Below are 16848 nucleotides of genomic sequence, written 5' to 3'. Positions count from 1 at the left end.
AGTTGAAGGACCTAATCACGGCTCAAAAAAAGGAAAACCTAGATGAACAAGTCTATCTGAACAAAGATCTGCATATTCACAAATGAGATGCAGAAAAGTCTCCTCAGCAGATCTGCAAAAGACTGAAGAAAAGAGTTTCTGTCAGTAGTGATGTTTATGAAAGTGACCAGAACCAAATTAATCACTAACAACACTGAACCAAAAATCAAACATAATTTCTGTTGAAACATAGGAAATCCTTAGTTCACCCAGAGCATGTTAGGCAGGAAAGTCTTGCTCTGCTTTAAACCAGGAATTAACTTCCACCCAACGGCGTGCCATGACATTTTATGATAGGGAAGCTGTGTTTCCATAAAAATTTTAAAAAAATACTGGAAATGACAAAAACAAACAGTTTATTTATTTTAATTCTAAAATAGATAACTGACATGAAAAAAAAGATATAAGAACTTGTTTTTATTATTTTTTATAAACTAACTCTATTCGGCAATTTTTTCCACAAAGTTGTTAATTATCATAAAAATCACTTTTCATTGATTCCATCAAAGTATTTAAAAGCTCTTTTTCTATTGAAAGCAATGCTAATGACAACAATCTTTCCTCTAACCAAGTGCAAATGTATCAATTCGCTTCATGGTTGAAAAACTGTGCTCAACAGATGCACTCGTAGATGGTACTGTAAAAATTAATATTAAATCATATAATTCCTTTATTACATCTTTGTTCAGATCATCATTAATTATAATATTTTTTATGTCTAAGAGTGACTTGCCAATATAGTCTGGACATGAATATACATATTGCAATTCACTACGTGATTTAGATAAATCAAAAAATTCTCCATAAAATTTATGTACAGAATAAAAACTTGCTTTGGAAAATTGTTTTTCATAGTATTTAAAATCATTAACATCTAAATGTGATAAAAATTCTAAAGATTTTGTCTGAAAATCTCAATTTAATTATAATTAAATATAACTTTGTAAAGAAATGTACATAAAAATAACATAAAACATTCTTAACTTTTTAAATCTTAAAACAATGCACTTAGTCAAATAGCTCCCTACCACCAGTGGCTAATGGATAAAATCGTTGGAAGCATTATACGATATTTTGGTGTGTAGCATCCACCAACTAAACCGCCAGAGGTTGGTGCTCTGTAAAATGTTTGCGCAAATGCATGTAATCTGGCTGCTTTACACGATTCAGATATTTTCGCCGTGCAAGCTGTCCTGTATTCAACAGTACAGTGCTTCCATTAGGAATATGGATATACAAATTTATATTCGAATGTACAGTATAATAGCAATCTTATCATTGTTTTTCACATTATAGAAATTTGTAATAAAATACATAATGCGGTTATAATAAAATATAAAAATAATCGCACAATATGCATTTATATTTTAGAAAATACAAGGGAAGAGGCACTTCCACAGCTTCCATGGATGGCATGCCACTGCTTCCACTGTTTACAATGGTTGGAGTGGTAGAGTTGTTAAAGATTGAACTATCTTTAACAACCTCATATCACAACTCTAAGTAAATTTGATCCTGCTCCACAAATGGCACTACACAGTAAAAAGAGACTACCCAAACCCCAGAGTAAAGAGATACAACCCAAACCCCAGGACCAGACTTCCTTGCTCTTGAGTCCAATCCTCTAATGTTGTCATACAGTTTTACACAGCTTAAGGCTATTTTACACACATTCAACCAAGAACTGAGTGATGCTTAACTTGTTGAACTGTAGGGCCCCTCCAAAAAGGGGCCCCACAGCCCAGTATATAACTGGGTTATAGGTCTAAAGACCTCATTACTATGTTTCCATCAAATCCTTTTAGTTTCATGAGCATTAAGCTTCTGCTGCAGGCCAGGTAGGTTCTAGCCATAACCCAAACCTAGCCCTTACCTACATTGGCCATGTAAGTGGTGGGGCCAAAGGTGTCATGTTTACTTTACGTGGGCAGTGGGGCTATAAGTTAGCCCTGCCCGGTAGAGATACTGAGCATTAGGTCAGAAACCTACATTTGTATGTTCCAGCAAAAGTATACTATTATTTTTTATAATTAAGAGAAATATGTTTATTGAAGCAATCAATAAATTAACTAACAATAACAATCAAAAGTATTGCACATTAATATTAATTTTTTCTTCACTGTTAAACATCATTTAACAAGGACATTTTCTTTTGGCAAAATATTGTCATCTGAACTCATCGTAGACTGCATAACTTATCAATATAACATACTCAGAACACCTTGTATTGCCATCTGAGCTTTCCTGTTGACTTTACTTTGAAGTATCAGCAACATCTTGATTTTTCTTTATGTTCTTCATAAAATCTGATATTTTCATTTGCCTAAGATATCTTTAAAAATTTAATCTTTTTACATAGTAACTTTTAATTTAATCTATAAAAAAAAAAAAGCACAGCAACAATCCTACAGGTTGAATTAGAGAACTATCACTAACAACAGTAACACCTGCTTTATAGAAAAGCGAGAATAGGAAACTAGGACAACGAAGAAGAAAAATTGTACAATCAATTCTCATGAAAGAAAACCAGGTGAAAGGCATGATTTTAGAATATTGAAAATTTCAGCCCAATATTCTAAAATCTGTGGGCAAATATGAGAATCATGCATGCTTGCTTAAATGAAATAATATTGAATGATGGTGTTTGGGCTTAAAAATTGTGATGTTTTATATGGGGATATTCCCAATTCTCAAACCATGTTAGAGCAAAACTGTGTTGTTTGAGGGATACATGTGAAAGGATAATAGCAACAATTTAATCTTTATAGATACAGATTACAGATAAAGATAATGCTAAAAGATGGAGGCGTGTACTAGCCGCTGGAGGTACGGGTGAACTTTTAGTGAAGCTTGATAATTCTGTTTTGAGTGAATTGAAAACCCATAAGAAGCCAAAATATGACAATTTTAAAGAAGTGGTTATTTGTGAATAGACTTTCCTTGATTTTAATTGTGTGTTTATTAATAATTGCTGGGATTGAGTCCAATCCAGGCCCTTTCCCTCGATCTCCACAACAAATACGTCAAGAAGATATGCAAAGAAGGGGACGAGGCAGACCTTGCAAGAATAAGCTTAAAGAAAAAGAAAGGCAATTGAGCGATACAACTAGTGAAGATTATTATCAATTAGAGGATGTTTTTAATAAAAATAGTCCTGGGACCTCGAGAGCTACGAAAATTTACGACTACTTCGAAACTTCAAGAGATTTAGGGCCACAAGTTCAGGAAGAGTCACAATTTACATTGAAAGCAATATACGAGCTAATTCAAGATAAGTTCTCTCTTCTTCATACGGAACTACAAGGAATTAGAGCAGAAGTCATTGCTTTGAAAGAAGAAAATAAATATTTGAATGGAGAATTGTCAAAATTATCCCAAAAAGTAGAAGAATTAGAGGAAATATCTAATAATAATTGCCAATTGAAAGGTATGTTAGAATTTGAAATAGACCAGCTAGCTAACGTGAGAAATAATAATAACATTATAGTTATAAACTTTCCGTTCAACTCGACTGATCATGTAAAAGAAATTAATCAGTTTATAAAAAAGGACTTGGGAATAATTAATAGTCACATAGAAGGAGTGGTTAGATTAACCAACAGTGAAATCAAACCCATAGTGAAAATATTATTGGGGTCCGTATATGATAGGAATCTGATTATTAAAGAATTCTGGAAAAAGAAAGGCGACTTCAATAATAAAGTGAAGGAAAAGATAATAGTTACTTCGGATTTATGCATGAGATCCAGAATGAGAAGAAAAAAATTATTGGCAATAATTAAAGAAGAAAAACACAATGGGAATAGAATTATTATAAAAGATGATTATTATATTAAAGACAACATAAAATATACATATGATATTAATCTAGATAAAGTAGTCCAATTGAATGATTTTTCGAGAAGGAATTGATCGTCATCATAGTTCTGATTATGGCTAGATAGAAGAAATAATAGTTAGTTTGAATGTTTAAATGCTAAAACTATGGTAATAGAAAAATTGAAACAGATTTGGCCTACACTTATTCCTTATGGAAAATTGCCTCCAAAACTGGCAGAAGTCTTAAAAATTGTAGTGAAATGTGTGAACTATGTGTGAAATTAGTGCTCTGAGGCACCGCATCTTCAAGGAGTTGTGTAAAGAAATGGGGTCTGAATTCGAGGTACTTCTGTACCATTCAAACGTTCGGTGGTTATCCCGGGGACAGGTTCTGAATCGTGTTTTTGCCCTACGTGAGGAATTAGCCCTGTTTTTGCAAGAGCACCAACATGGTCATGCATATTGCTTCAAAAATTCTGAATTTATTCTCATGCTTGCGTACATGGCTGATATCTTCGCAGCTCTCAATCATCTGAATCAACAGATGCAGGGCGGTGGTGTCAACATCATCGAAGCGGAAGAAGCCCCGAAGACGTTTCAAAAATAGCTACCGTTGTGGAAACGACGAATAGAAAACGGTAACTTTGCAAACTTTACCCTGCTAGACGAATGTGTAAATAAGGATTATGATGTGCCTGGAATCGGAGATATTTCTGTATCGGGGGAACTGAAGCTCGCAATTTCCATGCACTTAGACGAGCTTGCAAAGTCTCTTGAAGGGTACTTCCCTTCAAGAGAGTTATATCCAGCATGGGTGAGGCAGCCGTTTACGTTTGATGTTGAGAAAACAGATGTCAATGATACATACCTGGATGAAATCATTGAAATTCAGCAGAGCCAGGTTCAACAGCAACTCTTCAAAACAACAACGCTCTCATCGTTTTGGTGCCACCAAATAGTAACACACTCTGCTATTGCGAAGAAAGCTCTGGAGATTTTGATACCGTTTGTGACAACATATCTTTGCGAGCAATCCTTTTCGAGGATGCTGGACCTTAAAACGAAGAAAAGGAACAGACTTAGTTGCGAAAATGACATGCGAGTGGCACTTTCCAAGGTAAAGCCTCGCATTTCCGAACTGGTGTCTAAAAGGCAACAGCAGCAGTCACACTGATTTTAAATTTTGTTCTTTGTTTGTAATGTTTTGTTCTGTAATGGTTTTGTTTATTTTGTGGACCAATAAAATATATACGTATGTTTTGAATTTGAAAAATTATATTTTATTTTTCCAATTAAAAGGGGTTCGGTGAATGCTCATATGAAACTGATGGGGTTCGGTACCTCCAGCAAGGTTAAGAACCACTGAACTAAGCATTTTGTATGTGAAAAAATTACAAATTAGATGATAATTTGTATAATTTAAAAATTTTTTGTAGTTATGTAATATGATATAATATATCAAATAATATGTTTGCAGTATTGCAAATATATATCAATGTTGAACAAATTAGATATTATTATAAGATGTCAATATTTTATAATTATTAAATAACAAAATCAACTATGTTGGTATCAACTGATTCTCCTCCTTGTAACATGTACACTCTACTACAATAAACTTTACTTACTACTACTAGTAATGCTAAAAGATATACCACCATATAACATATTAATTTTAGTCTATGAGTTACTAAGTACAATGTCATCAGACTCTTCTGTGGTAAATCAATAAATTTCATTTTTTTTTATTAGTCTATTTTTAAAATTAGCCTTGCCTTGACAAGAAATGGATGGGTGGTCATGGTCACGGTATCTTGACGACTTCGATGACCAGAAAAGTGACCTCTACTCCTAAAACCAGGTAGACTAAAAACTTTAGACCCCAAATACTTTTATATATTTTATTTTTAAATTTATAGACCAAATGTGGGAAAATAGCAGTTAATGTAAACAAACAAAAATGTTAAAATTACATTTCTTTCCGGACTATACATACAAATGAGTCCAAATTCTTTTGTCCTTTCACACACTTTGTAGAGGCAATAACAAATCTATGGTGGAACAGATCTTTTATTTGAGGCTACATGTCCGCCATCAAATGTAAATATGTTAAAAAGTCCTCTAGCGGTGGCTAGAACAATTATAAAATTATAATTACATTTAAAAATATATATATATATATATATTTATATATATATATATCATAAATAATATATAATTGTTTTCTAAATGTGAATTCGTCCTGGCAAATTTTTTAATGTAATTATTAATTTTATAATTGTGATAGTTACTGCTAGAGACCTTTTTAACTTATTTACATTTGACGGCGAACATGTAGTCTCAAATAGAAGGTCTGTTTCGCCGTAAATTTGTTATTGCCTGTACAAAGCGTGTGAAAGGAGAGAAGGATTTGGATTCATTTATATGTATAGTCCGGAAAGAAATATATATTGTTTCTAAACAAAAATGTTATTTTACATTTATACATTGTCAGGCACTTTAACCACCACTCATAGTTTTTTGGGTGTGCACTAAGGAAGTGATGTAATAATCACTCAAGTATGAGAATAAAGGTGTGTTTCCATAGTAGCAACTGACTTACTCCATAACGTCATTAATTTAAATTGTTATTAATGTACAGTACATGTTATAAAAGTAGATTGAAAAAAAAGAGAGAAAGATTCATTGCAAGAAGAAAAGCTTTATGACTGAAAACGATTACTAAAGTAGCAACAAAAGTATATTACAGAAGAAAATATTAATTGGAATGATAGATAACTTAAAATATTGAATTTTGTAATGACAGCTGCACAATATGTTGAATTAATAAAAGTCTCTTTAAACTGAACAATTGCTTTAAACGGTAGACTATCTTACAGACTATCTATTTAAAATATTTAGCTTAAAATCATCAGGATATTTTCTTCCATTACAGAAAAAAAAAAAAAAAAGAAATAACAGCAGCAGGAATCAATGCCTTGTCACAAAAATTTTTTCTGAATAGTTGATATGGGAATGCCGTGATGAAAACCATGGGACAAGTGAGTGAAGTCAAAACAAATGTTGGTCGAGGGGAAAGCAAGCAAGCAAGCAAGCAAGCAAGCAGCAAGCAAGCAAGCAAGCAGGGGTGGGAGGGCTGGGTCACCCACTCCTCAATAGATTATGCAGATAATAAAATGAATGAGAGTTTGGCTCAGCAGGGTTTATCTCTCACAGGGAGTTGAGTCACAAAATTTTGTTATGAATAGTCTATATTGGAAAAAAGTAGGCAAAGCCCTTGGAGTAAGTGAAAAAATCATATGTAAAAAAACCAAATATCCAACATCTACTGCTTTTAAATTTAAATGCTCTTTTCCATTTTGTTCTATACACTTAAAAGCAATATGTATGTGAATTATCAAAAATATTTGTAGATACATTTAATTACATAAGTTAGTGATTATTTCTGAAACTATTAACAGTTTAGGACAGTTTATTACTTTTATTATCTGTATTGCATATTGGTGTGTGTTACTAATGTCTTATTAATTTGAACTCCGTAACATTGGATGTAACATTAAGGGCTTGAATTATCATTGACATTCCAGAATATTATTAGATTAAAATGCCCAAAGTTAGTCTATAATCCAATTTAACAGTCACACATATCTCAAGGCCAAATTATTTTCAGGTTAAAATTAAGCTAATTATTAATCAATTAGATAATGGAATTTTGCCAAAAGATAGGCATTTGAGTTGCCATCTTATCCTAAGATTAATAATTACAAATTAATTTTGAATTTTTAAAAATAATTTTGAATATTCTAAAAAAGCAGCTCAAAGTAGGTTCAAGATTCACTTCAGGTTGATCTTTCCTTCCAGAATTTTTATGTTCATATCTAATATAATTTGCAATTAATTCATAATTAATTGAATATAAAGTGCTAAAAATTGTTCCTTTTAATCTAACTTTTATACAGTTCTAAAAAAATATAAATATAGATGGTATAGCCTACTTAAAATTTTTTTTCATAAACTTTATCTAAAATTTAATTGTAATATAGTTTTAATTAATATAATTTAAATATATCATTTGTTCTGAAATTTAGAAATGCCACAATCTGTGTTCTATGGTAACAAGATATGATTAAAAACACATCATCTTTTTTTTCTAATTATATTTCATTTATTCTTATAGTGTATGTTTTAGTTCTAAAAATACTTAAGTTTTTTACACCTAAATCCAGATGAAGAAAAGTATTATGTTTAAAATTGGATTTTAGATTGAATTTCTCAGATCTTATTTATTCTGATATAATATATATTAATTATTACAAGTATTACATAAGATGTTGATATAAAGAAAGATAAATGTTATTTTGATGTAACATTTTAGGTAATGTTTATGTAAAATAATTTTAGATAATATTTATTTAAATTATACATTTCATTTATTTTTATGTCTTAACTCATACATGCAGGATTATCAAAACCTGGCTAAACCTGCTTAGAATGATGAATTGTTAAGAGTTATTTTGTGTAGGCACTTAGTTCACAGTTATAAGCTGATAAAGTAAACACAATTTGTGGTTTATTAACAGCAGATTTTTGAAACATAATATATTTGATTGAAATAGCATTTTTTTTTTTTTTTTGATATGGCTGATTTTAGTGTTCACTTTAAAATATAAGAATAATTTTTTACAAAATTTATAAAATACATACTTGAGTTTTCTCATCATAATACAAAATATTTCATAATAATCTTGTATTGAATTTAACAACACAGTAAAGTTAGACATTAGGCATTTATGATGCTACTTTCTTTTATAGTGATTTAATCCTTCATGATGCATTGTCTATGTTAGATGAAATTGATGCTGAATCAATTACTCTATTACCTCCTACAAATGCATGCAGCAATATGACTGATAAAGACTGCAGATGAGGATCTTATAGATATAAATAATTTACCAGTAAGTGAAATGCAAAGTAATGTGGAAATAAACTACTGAAGTCAATAACTTGAAGATTGCAATTTTGAAGATGAAGTATCGCTTAATAAAACTGCATGCCAAAATCAAGAAAAAGTAAGAAAGAAAAAGCATTATCATTATGTGAGAGAAAACTTACTTATTGATAATCATGTCTTTTCTGATGCTGAAGATTGTAGTGTAGCTAAAGAAATTCCATTAGAACTATTTTCAAATTTTTGATAATGAAATATTAGGAAAAACTGTTGAAGAAACAAATAGATACCCTCAACAGAAAAATAAAATACTCATGTTGAAATATCAGAAATATGATGTTTTATTGATATTCTATCTTGAGGAAGGATGCATTGGGAAAATTCAAAAGACACTAAATAATTCCTTGGTTTCAGAGTCAATTTGTTGTGACAAATTTGAATTTATTCCTGTATTCATTTTATTGATAATATCAATTTGTAAAAATGACAAATTTGTCGAAATTAGGCCATTACTGGCAAATACATCAAAACAGAAAATGTACTATGGATCAAGTGGCATTTAGAAGATGCATTGCCACAACTATTTTACAACAAAATAAATAATCTGTAACATATCAAAAAGGTCACACACAACAGAAATTAGAGTTGAGGTACAACCATCTAGATCATTTGGTAATGCCTCAAGAGAAGAAAACAAGATGTAATTATTGTTGTCATGCAAAAACTACAAGATGCAACAAATGCAATGTTGGTCTGCATGTAAAGTGTTCTGTAAAATTCCACACAATATAATTTATAAATAAGATATTGGATATAGCTAACATAATAGAATGCTGTATGCTTAATGTTCTTGTAAATCATATAAAACAATAATTTTATTATAAACATTGCCAACAGCCTTTTTCTTTGTTTTAAAACATATTTTATAAAACTTAGCAATAAAGTATGTTTAATAAATTTTTAGGCCTATATGGGTTAATTTTGTAAGTTGATGATCATCTAAAGATCCTTGAAAATATTCAACAAACTGACAACATAAAACTGACTGCATAAAATGACAGTTATAACAAGATAAATTACATATAATTGTAATCAAATTAACATTAATAATTATTTAAAATAAAAAAATTTAATATACATACCCTTTCAAGTGTAATTTCTTCATATAACAGTCTCTTCAACCTTAAAATTCCCGGTACATAAGACGACAGTTAACACATAAACTAACGTTTTCGATCCTCCACCGAGGTCTTCGTCAGGTCGTGATAGTGCGAAAGAATCGAACGCTTTCGAAATTCAAAAAAAAACAAAAAAAAAAAAAAAAAAAAATATCGAATATCCCCGCGTGCAGTAATGACGAATGCTACATCGTAAATTTAATAGACAGGAATAAAACATGATTACCACTGCGGATTGTATCTCAGAGGCATATCGCCACGCGCACGATAATACGTTCTTTCCTTGAAATTAATACATTCCCCGATTTGGTAGCCTTGTAAATCTCAAGAGTCTCCAAAGCCCTGATGTGGTCCGTCTTAAACGACTTCCTAATGAGTCTGGTGTTATCGAAGTCTGCTCTTATATCGGGGTCCGTAGCGTACGTCGACAGCGTGGTGTGTTTTTTTTTTGTTTTTTTTTTTTTTTTTTTTTTTTTTTTTTGAATTTCGAAAGCGTTCGATTCTTTTTCGCATTCCATGATCAACGAACCTGACGAAGACCTCGGTGGAGGATCGAAAACGTTAGTTTATGTGTTAACTGTCGTCTTATGTACCGGGAATTTTAAAGGTTGAAGAGACTGTATTGGCAAATTAACATTAATAATTATTTAAAATAAAAAAATTTAATATACATACCCTTTCAAGTGTAATTTCTTCATATTCCCAATCATCATCTCCATTTGTCTGAAGAAATTAAAAATATTATATATATGTAATATACAATCAATCAGTACATACAGAAATTTGAAAAATATAAAAATGAAAAGTTATGGAAAACAATTTATTAGTTAAATATTTTTAGACATAAATATCTGTCTTGAGAGTGTTTAGAAAAATATAATGTTTCAAATAATTACCGATTAGCTTTAGAAGATTGATTAACATAAAATATAATATAAACACTATATTGGATCACATAATTTAGGAATTTTTGTACTAACAATTATATAAATTAAACTTATGTAAAAATTATTTGAAGTAAAATAACTTACATTCTAACTGTGATAATTCTTAGAACTATCACAGTCAGGTACGTGTTGGTTCTTAGAACATTTTTCAAAGCAGTTTCTGATTATAAATAGTTACATATGCTTATACCATACATGTAATATTATTCTATAGCTTTCAGTGAATTGCTATTTAGCATGGAGAATGAAAACCACAATGGATTAAAAATAAAACTATATTCGATCACTGACAACAGGGTACACTTTCTTGATGTAGACTTAATGCTTAAGTGATGAAATATACAAAGAAGTCTATGTGAAACTGGCATCCTACCCTCTGTATATTCCTAGATGCTCAAATGATGCTCAAAAAATGGCAGACTTTAAGGCCCTGATTGAAAGGGTACATACACATTACATAGATTTCATACACAGAATGTAGGAACTAAACAGAATTTGAGATATTGCCACCACATCATTTACAGGCTCATATCTGCATACATAATAAACTGAACTAAGCTATACATGTGTAACAACTCAACTCTATTGCCCTTTTAGCAATTCTAAAGCAATTCCAGGATGACAACTCTTTTGAATGAAAATACCAATGTGATATTGGCATTTCTTTTTGTTCATTTCAATATACAGGTAACCCCCGTAACGGCACTTCTATAGCATAGATTCACTCTAACAGAATTTGAGAATTGGGACCATCCCTATATAACACGGTACTTTTATAGCACGGATTCACTCTGACGATTTGAGAATTGGGTAAAACCCTCATACAACATGAAACGTAGGGGAGACCGGGACAAGTTCGTCAATCGCATTTTCTTAGAAACAAAATAAAAGGAGACTCTCTTTAGAAGTTAGGCAGTTGAGTTTTATTGGTGGCTTGTTGAGTGTGGTGTTTGTATTTTTCTCCAACAAGTGCAGTTGAATTAACAAGTAAATTGTCATTTTCATTCAATTTCATGTAATATTTTGCTTCCATTTATATAGAATTTGCATGTTTTGTTATAATTCTATAATAACGAAAGTTATTTTTCCTGTTAGAAGGATAAAACATTAACTTATTCACGTGACATGGCTTAGTACCCTATTCTCAGAGTTCCACTTAATGTTTCTAAATCGTCACTATTGGGGCATCTTCGGCAGCGTTGCCTATCTTATACAATTTGCTGTTAAGCATATTTCATTTCTACTGTTTATTTGAGTTCACTAATTCATTTTACTTTATATTGCTTTTAATTTGCATTATAATGTTTTCATTTATTATCTGTTTCATTTTTTTCATAATTAATTTTTTTTTTACATTTTCTTTACTTAAATATGCCTTTGATCTTATATTTCGTTGTTATAATATTAAGTAGGTCTTTGGAAGAGTATTTCTTTGTTTTAATAGTGAATTCCAACGTATATATTGTTAATAACACAAATTTATATACCTCCCTATCTTGCTCCATTACTGTTGCTGAAGTTGCCCCTGGTATGGGGGCAACTTCGGCAATCGCTATCTCTTTATAAAGTTGTTACTATTACAATTATTTTTATTTCCAAACTGATTTTAACCAGTTCTATGGTAAGGTTACATTCTGGTATACAATAAACAATGCTTTTATTTCAGTTTACAGCAGTATTTATTACACAAAATTTAACTTATTCTTAACATGCCAAAGTTGCCCAGGTCTCCCCTAATAAATTTTTACACGCTTAAGTACTAATAGTTCACGAAAATAATAATTTTCGTGAACTATTAGCACTTAAGTATGTAAATTTTCTTTTCCTGCCTTCTGTTGATACGCATGGTCCTTCTCGAAACTTGTTTCAATGTTGCCAGATCTCGACACTTCTGCTTTTGATGTTGCCAGATTTTTTCCCTTATTCCATACTTGCTTTATTCTTCATAAGTGCTTAGCACCATATAAGGAAATTTATAAAGATCTTTTAAGCTAAAAGCATGCAATCTAAAATTACATACTTTTTGCAAAAGGTAAAGCATGGATCTGAAGATAATGCAGAAAAATGCTCAGAGAATAAGGATAACTTGCCAAAAAGAAAATGCCCTCGGTTAATAGTGCTTAGTGATGACGAAGAAACCATTGTTTAATTTATGTTAATATGTATCACTTAAAATTTTAATAAAGATATTTATCTTAATTATGAAAATATAATAGCATGTTTTTTAATTTTTGGAACCTAACCCCCCTTTTCGTACTAGTTCTTTGTTTCGTATAACATGTATTTGCATAACATGGCAATTTTTTGGAACATAACTCCCGTGTTATACAGGGGTTACCTGTACATATATATTGAAATGAACAGAAAAACACACACACACATAGGCTAAATATTTATTAAATGAGAGAAAAAATTGAAGAATTTTTTAGATATATACTAATAAACATGGCATCAACAATGCTGCAATCACTTTAAAATTGAGAACAGAAAAGTCCAGAGACAATATATTATCTAAACAAAAATAAATGTATTAATTACAATAATTTTTACAGGAAAAATATTTGTACCACACAACTCATTGTAAAATTAATAACCTTTCTTCTATAAAATAGTATTTGCAACAAATTTAGCTGTTGTTATTTTTCCTTTGTGTCGTGCTTTCAATGGCACACATACAAATCATCTCCCTTTTGGATGGGTAGCCCATCATTGTCCACCTTGGTATATGCCCTAATCATTTGCCCACCCTTTTCTTTTATCTCCAAATACAAGGACTTTTCAATAACTAGACAATAAAATATTTCATTAAAATGGCCAATGGTATTTTACATGTTAAAAATATATTGAAGAATACAAAAAATTTGTCTTTATAATCCCTCCCATAATAAGTGCCATTTAATGAACTATTTCTTTTAATTTATGGTGTCACCACCAGAAGATAATCTAAACCAATTTGCATTTTTTGCAAAGCATAGCCTCAAATAAAAGGTCATCTCTGTAAGTAGACATTATGTGTTTGTTGGTTTGTTATTGGTGTTTATAACGACAGATTATAAAGACAAAGTTTTCGTATTCTTCAATATATTTTTAATAGACAATAAATGTGAATATTGACTTATATTTGTATAAATAGAGCAAATAAAATCCACAAATTAGAAACTTAAAAATATAAATAATATGAGTGTTTTGAATTGGTGGGTTCTTGCACTACTTTTATGGCACATCTTAAATACGAGAAAACCTGGCAACTCTGATAAAAATCACACTACTTATAGCAAGTGTCACTTTGGATATTCTAATCTATCTTACAGGTAATTATATCAACACACCTGAATATAACGTTATACTTAGCTTTGTATACGGTGGTTATTTATTTATGCTATTTTATTTTATTTTTACTGTTATTTATTTATTGTATTTATTTATTTTTTCATATACACAATTGTTCTAAATCTTTAAATTTAAAATAAATTTATTTGAAAAATGTTTCGTTCCATTTTGGAATGGTAATCATAAGCCTGAGGATGACCTATAATAAATAGGTTGAAAACATTAAAAATAATAAAATAATTTTATGCTCGGCAAAAATTCAGGTGTGTTGATATAATTAGTTGCAGTTGACAAGAGAAAGGTGGATAATACTATCTTACAGGGATGATCATGATTGCAGTCATTGCAGATTTCAGTAATTGTGGATATCAGTAATATTTCTGTGTAGATAAATCTTTATTGAGCACAAGGACAGAGCACAATTCTCAAATATTTTCAAGAAAATATATGTTAAAAAATTGTGAGTGACTTGCATTTTATAGAACATATTGAAGACTGCATGGTTTGATGGGAGCATGCCTTACTCATATTTGCAAGATTGATAGTTCACATCTTGATAAATGAGCTGTTTTTAAGTCAATGCAATTTTTACATAAAAGAATTGTAAATTACATAAATTTATATATTAACTATTTATTTTCTACTACCAATGTTACCTGTTGTTGATGGGAGATATTCATTATGTGAAATCATATTGATTTACATGAAGAGTATATCTGCAAAGAATTAGTTGTTACAGATTCATAATATTTTTATTGAGGATGTTGGATCCTTTCTAGGTAGGCTTATTGAATAACCTCCCGATATGCCATATTTCATGTTTATTTTTAGAGGCACAAATGAACAGAGATTTGCTGCTGCTAACACATGAGCATGTGATGTAGAGTTGAGCATGTGAAAAGCAGCTGGACCTGAGAAAGTCCTGCAACCCTTAGGCTTTGGCCTTGTGACTTGTTAATATTCATTATAAAGCATAAACTGACTGGGAATTGCAGGTGCTTAAACTCAAAGGGGTAGTTCATCAGAATTAATAGTGATGTAGAGAAGGTAAGAACAAGCAACATGCAATATTAACAAAAATCATAATTATAGGCTCTTGATCTTAATTAGCATAGTATAAAAATTATTAAACTAACTAGATGTAATTTCAAAATAATTTTTCAGGTAGCCAATGACGAAATCTTGTTTACATGTTATTTAGTAGAGAACAATATTCCATTGCCATCAGCAGACTGCACAGAACTGCTATTTAAATGCATGTTTCTTGATAGTAGAATTGTATCAAAGTACCAGTGTGCAATAAAAAAACTGTGCACTGTCAACAATTATTTGACAGAAATTTTTTAACAGATCCAATTGACCACTTCAAACTTCTGTTGGAATAGATGGAAATAATGACACAGTTATTCAAAAAATAAATCCTATTACTGTAAGCATATTTGATATTAAAGCCAAGAAAATTATCATCAAGTTTTTAGATATGGGTTTATATAAAAGTACACAGCAGAATCAATTAATCAAAAAGTCAGAAATGTCTTCCAAACTTATGGCATTGATTAGAAACACTGCATTGGCCTTGACAATGTTCCACGTTACACAGGATCAAGGAACAGTTTGAAGACAAGGGCAATGCAATGTAATCCTGCAATATGTTGATATGTTCATGGCTGTGTCACATGTATAATTCTGCTGAGAAGAGCCAGACTGCATTTATAAAAAAACGCCTCTTTGTAAGCCGAAACTACTTTAGCTTAAAGATAACACATTAAATATTTTTTCAGCAAAACTGTAAGTTCTAACTGACATTCTAACATTTTTTAAAAAAACAAATTGAAAGAAGATTTGGAATAAAAAAGCTGCATATTTAAATTTAATATCAAACATAACATTTATTGTAGTTTATATATATATATATATATATATAACTAATATAACTAAACTATAATATAACATATATGTTTAATATCAAGTTACATATTACACATTATGATATAGTGATAAATACATTGTCAAATGCAATATATGTATAATGTATTTATCACTATATCATAATGTGTAATATGTAACTTGATATTAAACATAACAGTTTAATGTTTAATAAGTTATGTTTAATATCAAGTTTAAATATACAGCCATTCCATTTCAAATTTTCTTTCAATTTATGTTTCAAAAAATGTTAAACATCAGTTAAAAAGTTAAAGTTCAAATCTTCTGTTAAACCTGATGCAGACTTATGAAAAGAAGTCAAAAACTTTTGTTTAAATAAATTAAAGTCCTGTTGAAAAGTATTTAAGGTGGTGTTTTTTTAAGCAAACTGCCTTTTATGTAGAAATAAAATTTCATGTTAAAGGTTTTAGTCAATCTGTATTATTGGTTTAAAAATTCTAATGTGAGAAAACTTTAACTCAAAGAATTTTGTGAGTTTGTTGACGGTGGTGTGAGTTTGACAATGTTTCTACTGTAAGGAGTCAAGTTCAAACATTATCTTCTACTTTCAGGATTTTTACTTAGTTATTGTTGTTATTTATTTTGGGGCTCCACACCTTCCCCGTACAAAGTTCTAAAATAATGATAAAAACCTTACTGT

The 16848-nt window shown here is 30.3% G+C and overlaps 1 protein-coding gene across 10 annotated transcripts in view; it reads right to left on the bottom strand.

Annotated features, from left to right (window-relative positions):
- Positions 1-16848, bottom strand: part of dlg1 (discs large 1) — a 286896-nt gene that overhangs the window by 81044 nt on the left and 189004 nt on the right. For all 10 annotated transcript variants that reach the window (XM_067287114.1, XM_067287120.1, XM_067287116.1 and 7 more), the window contains one exon: positions 10660-10707. In XM_067287114.1, the coding sequence (XP_067143215.1) occupies positions 10660-10707 (48 nt within the window). The remainder of the gene's footprint in view (positions 1-10659; positions 10708-16848) is intronic.

The sequence above is a fragment of the Centruroides vittatus genome, unplaced genomic scaffold (assembly GCF_030686945.1).
Source record: "Centruroides vittatus isolate TY-2023 unplaced genomic scaffold, ASM3068694v2 scaffold_435, whole genome shotgun sequence".
NCBI lineage: Eukaryota > Metazoa > Arthropoda > Arachnida > Scorpiones > Buthidae > Centruroides > Centruroides vittatus.
This window is presented reverse-complemented; position numbering and strand designations above follow the sequence as displayed.